Consider the following 13,420-nt stretch of genomic DNA (forward strand, 5'->3'; position numbering starts at 1 on the left):
TTCCCTTACAAAGAACTGCCCAAGGAGGGAGTGGAGCTGTGAAACAGCAACAATATCCCATAGCCTTAGAAGGGAGAGTGGGTCTAAAAGCTGTAACACAGACACTGGTTAAGGATGGTCTTCTGGAACCTTGTCTGTGGCCTTATAACACCCCAATCCTGTCGGCACGGAAGGCAGACGGCACGTATCGGCTGGTGCAAGATGTAAGGAAATGACTGAACCCGTTCTCAAAAGACAGCCTGCGGTTCCTAACCCCTATACCCTAATGAGTCAGATCCCACACGGACAGCAGTGGTTTGGTGTGAGAGACCTCAAAGATGCTTTCCGGACAGCCTCTGGACTCAGAGAGAAATGGCTGCGTTTGTATGAGGACACATTGTAATCCTATCGTGATTCGTGATGATACTGTAGATACTGGAACTCGTGCTAATCCTTGTCTTTGCAGCATTTGAAGCAAGCAACTGGTGCTGCTGTCATGCAGAAAGCTCCCTTCCAACCACTCAGCAAGCATTTGGATGAGACAGCTTCCTGCTGGGAGCCCTCCGACATCACTGCTGCCTCCTCCAGAACCATACCTGCAGATGCTTCAGAGCTCTTCAGCATGGACTTCCTTCCTCCCATCAGCAGCTGCTCCTGCACTGACCTTCATTCACACTGGGATACCATCTGCTTCCAGCAGGAGCTGACCTGCGAGACAGAGAAAGGAAACGTGGGATGAGCACCAATGCAGCAGCACAAGGCTGTGTCACCACCACGTCTTGCAGCCTTGGGAAGTCAGCTGCAACTGCAGCCTTGGTCAGAATTACAACGGGCACCGTAAATTAAGTGTGACCTCTGAAGTTGTTGCCATGATCAGAAATAGACGCTGAAATCGCTCACATAACTGTCGGTGGTTCCCTCCAAATTCTTTTGCTTTGGGGAACAGATGGACTCGGAATGGAAGGACACGAGAAAAATGACATCTGTTTGAGCTCAGCAGACTTGAGAGGTGGGCCTGGGTGAACCTCATGAGGTTCAGCACAGCCAAGTGCAAGGTTTGGCATTTGGGCCGGAGGAATCCCAGGCGTTCTTTTGTCATCGTGGTGGTTTCCAATAGACCCCAACAATGAGACATCAGGTCGCCGTGTGGGCTCCTGGGTGACACTGCCATTTCCCAGCCATTGCAGCCTAGGGGCAAATAAAGTAAAATCCTTCAGAAAGATCTCACACTGATTGCATATTTTACTGTTCTTTTACACAAAACAGAAGGAGAGGGCAGCAGATGCATACAGCTGCATCAACACCCAGGCTGCTAAAGGAATGGAAAGACAGAAACATCAAATATCAATGCCTTATTCTAATGCAAGGAGGGAAGCTTCTATCAATGTTACTTTTTATCATTTAAAATGAGCAGTTGGCACTCTTAAAGGAAAATCCTAGGCCCCAGGTTCTGACAGTGTGGCAATCTGGACTCAGCTGTGAATGATCCAAACAGTCTGTTCCAGATTTTAACATCCCTTCTATGCATTCACAAGTTTTCTCTCTTGACTTCCCCTTACAGCCGTTAGATGCCAGCAAAACATCCCACAAACACTCCTTAACTCTGTGCACACAGGCACCCATCCAACCAGAGCCATCAGTCATTCCCAGCCATGCGCTCTTCCTCCAATCCTGGTCAGCATCACACGGCCGTCACGCAGCTCACTTGACTCAGTTTTTCTCTTTCTGGAGGTGTCCTTGCTTCTCAGCCTTACCTTCTCGTGATGTTTATCTCGCTCTGCAGCTCCTGCTCTGAATAGGCTTTCTTGGATTCCCGCATGACAGGCACAAAATGCAGCCACAGCCCCTGCCACCAAGGTCAGCTCTTCAGCACACATTACCTGAGGAGCACTTGGCAACTCCTGCAACCTGAGCAGTGCCAGGAAGACTGTTTCACTTCTGCTTCTCCTGGCTCAGAAATTCATTTTCCTATCTAGAAAATGGAAAAAGAAAGGAAAGAAAAAAAATCCTGACATTAGCAGACACAATTGATACTATGGAATTCTGGAAGGCAAGGGATTTGCCCTCTATGATGAGAAGTTGAGTGCAAAGAACTCAGAAGAGCCATGAGCAGGTTGTGAACTTGTGGGTAAAATTAGGAAGTGCAGCAGTGCAGGGCTTCTGGAGGTGAGGGTCTGCTACAGCCGCCTGGAAAGAGAGCCTGTTGGTGGGAGCTGCTTACTGCAGCCAGCAGAAGCATCGCACTCACTGACTCTCATCTTGATGGGGGATTCCAGTCAGTCTGGGAAATCAGCATGGCTGGCTGCAAGCAATCTGACAGACTCCTGGAGTGCAGTGAGAATCACTCTGTGGTGCAGGCATTGGGCACAGCAAGCAGAAGGGAAGCATTGCTGGACATGGTGCACACCAGGGGTTACGACAGGAGGCGGTCAGGGCTGCAGTGACCATGCCCTCCTTGAGTTGGTGATCTCAAGGAATGCGGGCCTGGCAGGAAGCAAAGGCAGGAGCCTGAACTTCAGGAGAGCCAGCTGCAGGCTGTTCCAGGAATTCTTGGACGAGATCCTCTGGACAACTGTTTGTAGGGGCAAAGGGATGGAAAAGAGCTGGTCACTTTCTCAGAAAAAAACTTGCTCAGGTTGCACGCTGAGCTGCAGGAGAGGAAGGGGAGGAGGTGCCAGCACGGCTCTGCACGATGCTCTGCCACACTGGGCAGCTTGATCATGGCTCAGCAGTGGGATCCGACGTGGAGAAGGGGAGAAGGAAATCAAGGATGGGAGGGAGCCATCAGACACAGCCGGTGAGTGTCTGTGAAGTCTTGCAGACCCAGAGGTTCCCAGTTTTTTTCTGCTTTCGTAGCATTTGTGTGCTGCAGGGTGAGCAAAAGGTTCTGCTGCTTGATTCTTCTGCAGGAGCCGCCTAAAAGGGAAATGGCCACTGAGCTGCAGACCAAGCAGTACTGCCTGACGTTGGCCAGGGGGAGCTTCTCCTGCCGCAGTGTGCTGATGACAGGTCTGGAGATGATCTGCACGGCCAGCTCGTAGATGGGAGCCAGGAAAGGACATGATGGGAGGAGGGAGGTGTTAAGCAACATCCAAGGCATCAAAATGCATCAGAAGGCCCTGAAAAGCGTCACAAAGCCACAGCCAGGAAGCTTGGGAGTATCATGAGCAGCATCCAGGATGCGAGAGATTATTTGCTACCATGCCAAATGGTAGCAGAGCTCCCCCTGCAGACATCCCAAAGCCAGACAAAACAGGAACAAACCCGGAGCTGTGCTGCACGCACCCCACAGCCACAGCATTGCAAGCTGGGGTGCCTTGCTGTGTGCTGCATTCATCCCAGTCCGTGTGAATGAAGACTCTGGAGGCAGTCAAGGCGTTGATTGAGCACGAGTGTGCTTTTATTATTATATAAAGGACAGGAGGGTGTGAGAGGTCCACGGTGAAGATGGGACTCATCCTGTCTTGTCATGGAGAGAGTGGCTCAGAGCTCTCAGTGCTGCTGTCCGGTGCCTGGGACTGGAGGCCTGATTGAAAGTCCCCCTGCAAGAGGCTCTGCTCCTCTTCACTGATGCTGACCTGCTCCTGCATGGAGGTGCTGCTGTTGGGGCACTCACACTGTGCTTGGGATGGGCTGCACTGCAGAGACTCTGGGTTAAAATCCACACTTGTGACTGTGGTGTCTGGGAGGCTCAGGTCAGCAACTTCAGCAGAGCCAGGTGTAATGAGAGCATGGACTTCGATGAGCTCCTTCTCTCCATTCATGTTGTTAGATGGAAGGCTGCTATTGGAACTGCAGCAATCTGTGCTTCCTATGAGCTCTCCACTGATGGAAGCACACAGAGCATCCTCGCTACTTGCCCTGGATCTTATGGCTTGGCAAGGGCTCGATTCACCTAGAAAGGATACACAGGGGTTAGTGTCAAACTTTCACAAGCTGAATTACGACAGTGGTTCTTGATCAGGGGTGAAGATTTAGGCACGGGATTGAACGCTAGAAAGAGATACATGTGCAGAGCAAGCTTGAATTGTATGTTCCTGAAAAGCAGGGATTTGGAAGCTGCATTTGCACCCTTACCTGCCAGGACTACCACTGCTGTTTCTGAGGGCTGCCTGGCATTGCGCTGCAGTTGGCGTTTGCTGCCAGAGGATGGCTTCCTGAGGCTGAAGCAGCAACACCAACTGCTAGCTGGTGATTCCTCAGTCTTGCTGGGTGGATTTTGTCTGGAGAGAGAAAACAGCCAATGCTGTGAGTCGTGCGTGGTGCAGGGTGAGGGAAGAGCAGCACTGAGCTCTTGGCAGCAGTTGCTTGTTCCTAGCACTGCCTGGTTTCTGCAGGAAAACACAAAAACCCACCCAAACAATGATGCTAGGTGCTGGAAAAGAAAGTCCTCTTTACCTGTCAGATGGAAAGTTGATGATGGTGTGGAATTTGCCCTGCCCAGCTGCAGGGCTTTCTTCCACTTCAATGTCGTGGCTGCTCTCTGTCACAGGGGGAGAGCTGCTGTGGCCTCGCCTCTGTGCCTGTGCCTCCTCCAGGCTGAGCAGCTTTGTGGCAGCAGAAGAGACCCCCACAGACTTGGGCCCTGGGAGAGAATTGTGCCCTGTCAGGGAAAACCACAGGTAAGAGCGAGGATCAGAAAGCAGCAGGACAGCCACCACAGTTCTGGGGGAGGTGCTGTATTTTTCTCAGGCTTGCTTATCTGAGCCACTGGAAGAAGAGGAGCTCAAAATAACCATGTGGGCAGAGGTCTGTTTATGGCAAAGGACACGGTCATCATTAAGAGAGCTCACCCCTAGATAAAAGGGGCAGGGAACTGAGAAAGCTTCGCTGCCACACTTGCATCAAGCTTTTCCTGCGTGCAAACCATAATAATGACGGTTTCCTCCTTGTGAAGTTTGGGCTTGGACATTCTCAGCATCCAGCAACAGGATGCCATACCCTAATGGAAGTCCAGAGGTCTGCTGTCCCCTTGATGGTAAAAGAGTATCTCAAACATCCTGGAGAAGGCCTGCATTTGGTCAAGGTGTGAGGTCAAGATCAAGCTAATGTAGGAAGACACTCACCTGCTGCATCTGCAATGTCTGCTCTGGATTTGGAGCCGAAGAGGACGTCGGTGTGGTTGATGATGAATTCCACCACATCCGACTGCGTCTGCAGCTCCATGCAGGCAGCTCTTCCGCTGGCGCAGGCAGACTCGTTCTGCTGTGATCTGTAGAAAAGGCAGATTTTAGAAGTCATTTCTCCAAGACCATTTCCCCGAGTCTGAATTGTTGCAGCCAAAAGCTGTCAGCTGAGGCTCTGGAGACTTCCGCAGTGGGCAATCAGTGATGCCACTGCAGAAATTCTCCTGGATGATCAAGGACACGTCAGTCCCATCTCAACAAGACTGCAGAAATTGTCACCTAGACATTGTGCCCGTGGGGATGGAGAACAGCTCAGGCTCCTGCTCTTCTGTCAGCCACAGATTTTACAGGAGAAGAGCACATTTGATGGAGAAAAAGGGAGCACTGTTTTTTTTTTTAATGGAGAACAGATGTAAGCGTTGTGTTGAAACAGAACCAGAAGTTTACCTTAAGAGGTTTGGAGCCCACACGATGGCTAGGTTCTTGGCATGCATGTTTGTGATGGTGGAGCTCCCAGCCAGACACGCCAAGTGTCTCATCAGATACTCCAGAGTCCTGGAAAACAAGAGAGGCAAACGTTCAGCACCAACGAGCATGCCGTGCTGCAATTCAGAAAGACAGAGCCTGGAACCGCATCGTTGCCCTCTGCAATGCAGCAGGGCTGAGCTCAGCAGGCTGAGGGCAGCACTGACCTGTAGTGAGGAGCGGGCAGCTGCTGGATGACGTCCTGCATTCTGAGCAGCCGCTCCTCCTCTGTAGCGGCACCAACAGCATCCTGGAGTAGTGCAGAAAGGGAGCGAGACACCAATCAGGCTAGTACACCACTGCGAGTAAACCTCGTGGGGCTGACAGCAAAAGGGCCTCCGAGCTGGGGCACTGCTGCAGCCATCTGCCAAGAGGCCCAGGAAGAGGGAAATGAAAGACGTGGCCTTGTGCTTACCGAGAACTTGCCGTACAGCTGGTGGGTGAGCAGAGGGTTCGGGAGCTCCCTGAAGTACATCTTGCAGAGGGAGCTCACGCTGTGAATGTCCCGGACGGTGAGCTCAGGAATCTGCTCCGACTCAAATTCCTGCCTGGAGAGAGGGACGCAAACCCGGTTGAGCGAGAGGAAGGCAAGCCCAAAGCCACACCAGATGCACTCAGGCTGTGTCAGTCGCAGCACTCTTACCGCAGTCTCTGGATGTTGGACGCGACGCCGGACAGGCGGTATATCCCCTGCACCACGCCGTGCTGCTCAATGAACTCAGCGCAGCTCTGGAGGACCTGGGGGACTGAAGAACACGTGCCAGCCATCAGTGGAGCTCCTGATTCAATCGTGCTGCAGGCTGTGCTTCACATCCCATCCACTAAGCCCAGCCAGGCTTGGCTGAAGCAAATACAGATGTGCTTGTCTCTTAGGAGCATCCGCCTCACTTTATCCTTCAGCCATCAACTCCCATTACACGTGTCTCCATGGCTATCAGCCTGCCCCCTGCTAGATATGAGCTCCCTTTCATCCTCTTTAGATGCCCAGCAGAGGAAGATCTCAGGAATGGGCAGCTCCTTACCATCACGACCGGAGTGGAGAAGATGCTCTCCCAGGTCACCGCCAAACACCCTTTCCTTCTCCACCTCCCGCTCGGTCGGTTTCTTTGGGCGGGCCTTCACCAAGGAACGAAGGAAGGTGAGGATCTTGCTGCGTTTCTTGGGCACTGCACAACAAAAGGAAGAAACCAGGTCATTTCAGGTCTGGCTCCGTTGCACGAGGCCGAGCACAGCACATTCTACAGGGCACGTCAGAACGGGAAGAACATTACCAACCAGTACATACAAAAAGGGATTTTCCCCATCTCTGGAGGAGACCAAGGCCAGGTTGGATGGGGCCCTGGGCAGCCTGATCTAGTCTCACATTAAATGTGGGGGCTGGGAGACCATCCTGAGGCAGGAGGGTTGGAGCATGATGATCCCTGAGGTTCCTTTCCATCCCAAGCCATTCCATGAGAATTCTATAGTTTCCCCAAGTCCAGTCATAAACACAGGAGGATTGGGCCAAATCTCTGCCTCATGGTGTGCATGAAGAATCATCAACCCAGAGGACAATGTGGGATGGATAAAGGAGGTACTAAACATGGAACACGCCCCCAAAAAGACTTCATTTTGCTTCCCCACACCATCAAATGTAACATCCCTACCTGGCTTTGGCACTGAGTTGATGAGTGCCTCAGGAATGTTCTTATTAATGAGTTCCACACACTCCCCTGGGAAAAATCCAACCTGTAACAAGAAGAGAAGCCAACTATTGCATGCAGCACTTCTCAGGTCTGAACTGTTAAACCAAAAGCCACGTAACATTTCCCTCGGAACGTGCTTGCCTGACGTTCCATAAGACTATCCAGCAGAAAATGGCCATAGTTCAAAGCATAAAGGTAATAATTTTTCAACATTTGCAGCCAACGGCAAGGTCCCCTGACACCGACACAGGGAAACTGTTTACGTCCATTAGGCATCCTGAGCAGGCAGAGAAGCTCTAAGCTGAGATTCCTGCCTTTACTGCAGTTGCACTCTCCAGTCTGAAGCTTTTGCCTACCTGGAAGCCGAGCTTGCCTCTCCACCAGGGGGTCAGCTCCTTTGGTGGCATGTCGGTGACACACACGATGTCTCCCACCTGCAAGAGATTGCAACGTCAATCCCAGCTTCAGCACAGCTGGGAGGAAAGCACAGCTCAAATGTCTGCATTCTTCTGCACTGCCAAACATCGCCGAGCATTAAAGCACTTGCACCAGTGCAGCTCTGAAGACATTTGCCATTGTAAAATTGAGCAACAAGGAACGCCTTGAACTGCTTACCTCAAAGGAGAGTTCATCCGCTGCCTGGGCAACGTATCTCTTAATAGCATGGGCAGCAGCAATAGCTGGAACATTCACAGGTGCCACCTCATGGTCTAGCAGGGGCTTCCCCTTGTTCTCAGCCTGAAACAGAGAGCACAGGCCACGGTGAGGAGCTGGGAACCAACAAGGAGGATTTCAAGGTGAGGAGCACATCTGCAGAGAAAGCTGCAGGAAATGCACTCGGTCCTTATCATGGGCACTTCAGAAGGAACTGCAAGTCTAATAACGGCTGTTTCTCTCCCTGGTGTGCAGCAGGCACACGCCAGCAAAGATGCATCTCTCCCCATCCAGACTAATCAGCAATGGCACTGACGCAGACAGGTGGCCTTGTCCATTTTGCCCCCTCCTTTCCTGCGCTCTTTGTGCAGGAAGGCTGACTGTTTCAGATGCTAGGAGACCGTGAAGAGGGAAACCAAAGCTACGGCTGCAGTTACAAGGTGCAAACAGTGCCATTGCAAGCACCAAGCAGCTCTCTTGAGCAGCCCAACCAACAGCGAGGCCAAACAGAGCAGAGAATGATTGTTGTTTCTGCAGCCATTTCAAGGGAAAAGTCAGTAGAGGACAAACACAACAGCCGAGATGGCTCTGGTACTTTTATAAACTTGCCACGCTTGCACTACTGTCTTGCCACAGAGGAGCTCTCTTGGAAAGCAGGAGAGCACATCTGCAGCTCACTCTGCTGGCTGCAGTCAGGGAACAAAGACCAATCAGAGCTTCATACTCTACCTCTGTCCATGCCAGGTCAGGCCCACAGCTGATCTCGCTGCATGCCACAGCCATCAGCGTAGGTGTGACAAGCTGGAACTGAAAAGAAACACACTTTTATTTTCTCTGTTCACATCTCTGCTGTGCTCCCTACAGCTGTCGGGCACACTCACACAGCCCAAGCACGCCTGCTGGTGTCCCTGGTGATGCTGTGCAGCTCTGCACAAGCTGGGGCTGGGACTCTTTGCCTAAGGGATTGCTTTCCATAAAACCAGCTGGTCACAGCACCACAGACAGCATCCTTCTGAGGGCTGAGCTGCAGAGCACGTGGAGAAAACCCACACGTGACCAGCGTCCCATCAAAGCTGGATGAGGCTGTGTTACTAAACACGGGGCGTCACGGGCTGCTAAAGCATGTGGGGGGACAAAGCATGGCAGGTACCTGGCAAGAGATCAGAACGAGGGAGAGAAATCTCTCGAATCCGCAGCCGTTCCTTGTCACTTTGCTCTGATCTTCCACGAGCAAAAGCTGCAGCAGGGAAGCAGGCAGAGGGTGGAGAGAGGAGAGAGAAAGAGCAGGTCAGTTTGCTTCCACGGTTTAGCAAAGACTACAAGGGAAAAACCAAAATCTGCCCTCCCTCAACTTAAAAACTTAAGTTTTCAACTTAAAACCATTTCCCCTTGTTCTGCTGTTATCTACCCTTTCAAAGAGGTGATTCCCCTCCTCTTTTTAGGCTCCCTTTAGGTACTGAAGGCTGCCATGAGGTCACCCCACTGCCTTCTTTTCTCCAGGCTGAACAAGCCCAGCTCCCTCAGCCTGTCTTGGCAGGGGAGGTGCTCCGGTCCCCAGATCATCTCTGTGGCTCGCCTCTGGACCCTCTCCAACAGCTCCCTGTCTTTCTGGACACTGTACTGCAGCTGGGGCCTCACAAGAGCAGAGCAGGGGGGGACGATCACCTCCCTGTCCCTCATGGCCACCCCTCTGCTGATGGAGATAATGTGATCCTATGAGCTCCGCCAGCCAGCAGTTCTCAGCACTCACTGTCCCCCCGTCTCTCCCACACTGTCTCAGCTTACCTACAAGGTGCTGCACAGCACGGTGTGAAGACAAAGGGATGCAGTCGGTGCACAAGTGCAACAAGCGAGCTGCTCAGTCAGAGCTCCAGCGCTCCAATGAAGGGACGCAGCACGCACTGCTCCTCCCCTCATTCTAGCCCTTATGACATCACTGAGGGCCACCAGGCTGCTCCACCACCACGGACAGGGTGGGGAGGCAAGACCAGTCACAAGGGCAGAAGATTCCAACAGCCCAGCCCAACGTTCTGGAATCAGGGGCTGCTTGGAATTCTAGCCCAGCCAAATCCTGGAGAAGCTGGCACGGGGTCGTCATGACCAAAGCGCAGGACCTGGCGCTTGCTCTTGTTGAGCCTCGCACAACTGGCCTCAGTGCATCCCTCTGGAGGGCCTTCCTGCCCTCAGCCAGATGGACGCTTCCTCCCAGCAGCGTACCTTGCAGTGCTGGGCCCATGTCAAATCCACACTAGAGTGGGTTTTGTTACATTCAAGGGCATGTTGCAGCACCCATCTATTTCACCTGGAAGGAAATAAAGCAGGAGATGGGAGAAACACAGAACTACTGCCAGACTGCTTTATCCCTTTCTCAGCCCAACTTCCCTTGCCTCATCCCCTACCCCAACTCCTGGATGATGCCCACAGGCTGATAGTTGGATCTCAAGTCCATAGGACTCCTTTAACAGGGCTCCATCAAAAAGGCTGTCACACTTGTTCCGTACACTCACACTGACCCAGCAGTGGTATCACAGTCACTTAACACACACACAGCAACCAAACCCCGAGCATGCACATCCCTTCCTGCGTGACTGCAGCCCACAGCTCCCCTTCACACCTCCGTGGATCTCTGGTGTTTTACACTGATGCAGCCTCGCTGCAGCTCCGTGGCTGTCACACAAGGCCTGCAGGACCTCTTTCTCTGCAAACCCCGTCTGCAGGCATTGGTTCACGAGGTTCACCTCCTGCCCTCCTGAGCAAAAACAAGCACTAAGAACAAGAGCAAAGCACACTGGACTCGACCTGGCTGGATCCCCAGCCCTCAGTCCTGTCAGACGGACCCTGGTGTGGAGACTCATCCCCAAAGCCTGGCTGGACATCAGCACAGGCATCATTCTTCAAACGCCCCATCCAAGCAGCAAGGGATCAAAGCGTTGGCACAGCTGAAACAGAAATGCTGTGTGAGTTTCCTGTTAGCACTGAGCAGGAACAAATCTACCGCTGAGCAGCAGGATGTGAGACAAGCAGCAGAAGACACCCAACCTGCAGAACCAGCTCGTTTGGGGTCGGTCCAGATGTTTGTCTGCTCCCTTCCCTGGCCCAGGCCAAGCTTGTGAGCTGCTCCTCCTTGGTGCAGGGGGAAATGGTGCAGATGCCATGTGGTGGCTATGCACAGCATGCCTTGGACTTGCTTTTCCTCTCTCCATCTGCCATTAGCAAACAGCATCTCCAGCCTCCAGAGATCACTGAGTCCAACCCCTGCACAACAGTGAAAAAAAAGATATGATAAGGGGTACTTAAAGCACAGCATCTGTAATCAGATCAGACTCCTGCACTGTGAAGACTTCCATGAGTATTCCTGCAGAGTGCATCACTTAGTCTCTCTTTAGCCTTGTGTTCATGGTTTTCCTGTAAGAGCTTGTCTAAACACTGCCTATAATCGTGGTTATGCTAGAAGCATTTGGATTTATTGATCCTCAGTGTGATTTCAGTAACAAATGCAGATGCTTTTTTGTTAAGGGCAGCTTTCAATTTCTCAACTGAAATTTCAATATTGCATTAGGTGTTGACAACCACGGGGCTGCAGTACAGAGAATTACAGGGAGATTAATTTCTCCATCTCCATGCTCCTAGACATTTATGATTACAGTGATGTAGTTATATACAAAGTTGCAAGATACCAAAGCTAGAATAACCTCTTGGTGCAGCAGGATGTCTGGAGCCCAAGTGCAGAGTCTCAGTGTTGCAAAGCCTTGAAGAGGTGCACCGTATGTGCTGGGGCTGATGACACAGACACTGGAGCAAGGCCAGTGTGATGTTAGAAACTTGACCAGCAGCTGATCTGTTGTCAGCCATTTCTGGACACAAACGGGATCTGGTCGACTTAGGACATGACCTTTGGGCTGGAGAGCAACTCCCCGAGGAATCACACAGCCACTGCAGACCGTTGGCAAGAACCCCATACCAAAACAGCTCATCTGCAATCAGTTTTTAATCTGTGCAGCAGTGATTGGAACAGGCGCACGCTCTCTGGAATTGCAGGAATGTTCACAAGTGGAATGTACATCACCTGTGTGCTCCAGCTCTTCTGTGTGTATGCTAGGAGCAGTGATCCCCCTGCACCCAGGGCTGCAATAAAGTCATGTTGGGTTTCTAACCTGCCAACCAGCAGCCCAGTCTGCCCAGAGCCACATCCAGCCTGGCCTTGGATGCCTGCAGGGATGGGGATCCACCGCCTCCTTGGGCAACCTGTTCCAGTGCCTCACCACCCTCTGGCTGAAAAACTTCCTCCTCACATCCAACCTAAACCTCAACACCCCTCGTCTCAGTTTAAAGCCATTCCCCACTTGTCCCATCACTGTCCACCCTCCAAAACAAAACACCTCGGCTGTTCAACACTGAAAGAGCAAAATAACCCACAGCTCTTACTTCCACTGTATGCATTTAATTCCAAACTTAAGGTCACAGGTTAATTACTCATGTGATCCTTCCTGACAGAAGAACTACTCGTAGTGATGTGTAGGAGTAAGGAACAGTTTGAAAAGGTCATGGACATATTAGAACTTGGAGCATTTATCTTAATAGATGCCTACATTGCAAAGCATTTTGTAAAACACACGTTACAAGTACTGTGCATTGGATTACACTATATCAAACTCTAAGTAACAATACAGGTTGCTTTTAAATCTACACTTACATGTTTTCTTCTAACTCCTTGATAAAATTCCTTACTACCTTCAGTTTTAGAGCCAAAGCAGTGTTTGAGCTGGTAATGTACTCTTGAACAGCACTGCTGCCTTTAGCATTTGTATGTTTAGATCTGAAAAGAGAATTTGGTCATTATTTCATGATGAGAGAATCTTATATGACAAAACAGAATTACAAAAATCTGACAATACTGTATAATGCCAGCATAAGAATTTGGCTTTGATTTTTTTTTTCTTTTTTTTTTCTTCTTCTTTTTATTTTTATTTTTATTTATTTATTTATTTATTTTAATGGTGAGTGTACCATTAATTCAAGACAAGAATTTTGTTTGTAAGTCGATCTCTATAACTGTTCTTGGCATCATTCTGTAGGATGAACTAGATACATGGAATTTGGCACTGGCTCCCCAGGGCAGTGGTTTGGCACTGAGCTGACAAAGGCCAAAGAGCATTTGCACAATGCTCTCAGACACAGGGCTTGACCCATAGGAGGTCCGGTGTGGAACCAGGAGGTGGAATACATGATCCTCGAGGTCCCTTCCAAATACAGATATTCCATGATCCTCTAATACTTATATTCCCAAGTCCTGTACACAGTGCTCAGGTGCTTAATTGAAAGGTTCCATGAAACAGTGAGGTATCTATGTCCCTTTACCACTCAGTTATTCAATTTGCCACATGCATCTTTCATCCAGTCACATTAAAAAAACACTCAAAGTATTTCCTTCAGTCTTCCATTCTGATAGAG

At 50.8% G+C, this 13,420-nt stretch overlaps 1 protein-coding gene and 1 long non-coding RNA gene across 3 annotated transcripts; both read right to left on the reverse strand.

Annotated features, from left to right (window-relative positions):
• Nucleotides 1-5,799: 5,799 nt before the first annotated feature.
• On the reverse strand, nucleotides 5,800-7,722 carry LOC149912646 (rho GTPase-activating protein 32-like). The gene is made up of 5 exons (XM_090130571.1): nucleotides 7,672-7,722; nucleotides 7,277-7,358; nucleotides 6,653-6,796; nucleotides 6,274-6,376; nucleotides 5,800-6,178 (listed from the first exon to the last, which is right to left on the reverse strand). The coding sequence occupies exons 1-5, from the start codon at nucleotides 7,720-7,722 to the stop codon at nucleotides 5,914-5,916; spliced, it is 645 nt and encodes a 214-aa protein (XP_089986697.1). The 3' UTR covers nucleotides 5,800-5,913.
• A 2,706-nt stretch (nucleotides 7,723-10,428) lies between these two features.
• Nucleotides 10,429-12,775, reverse strand: LOC149912647 (uncharacterized). 2 transcript variants are annotated; one of them, XR_016462133.1, is made up of 4 exons: nucleotides 12,663-12,775; nucleotides 11,009-11,224; nucleotides 10,807-10,908; nucleotides 10,429-10,718 (listed from the first exon to the last, which is right to left on the reverse strand). It is a non-coding gene; the product is annotated as an uncharacterized LOC149912647 (long non-coding RNA). The 2 variants fall into 2 exon arrangements; XR_016462132.1 differs by having other exon boundaries at nucleotides 10,807-11,224.
• Nucleotides 12,776-13,420: the final 645 nt, after the last annotated feature.

This window comes from Phasianus colchicus, chromosome Z, assembly GCF_987193195.1.
Source record: "Phasianus colchicus chromosome Z, bPhaCol1.hap1.1, whole genome shotgun sequence".
In the NCBI taxonomy this organism is placed as follows: domain Eukaryota; kingdom Metazoa; phylum Chordata; class Aves; order Galliformes; family Phasianidae; genus Phasianus; species Phasianus colchicus.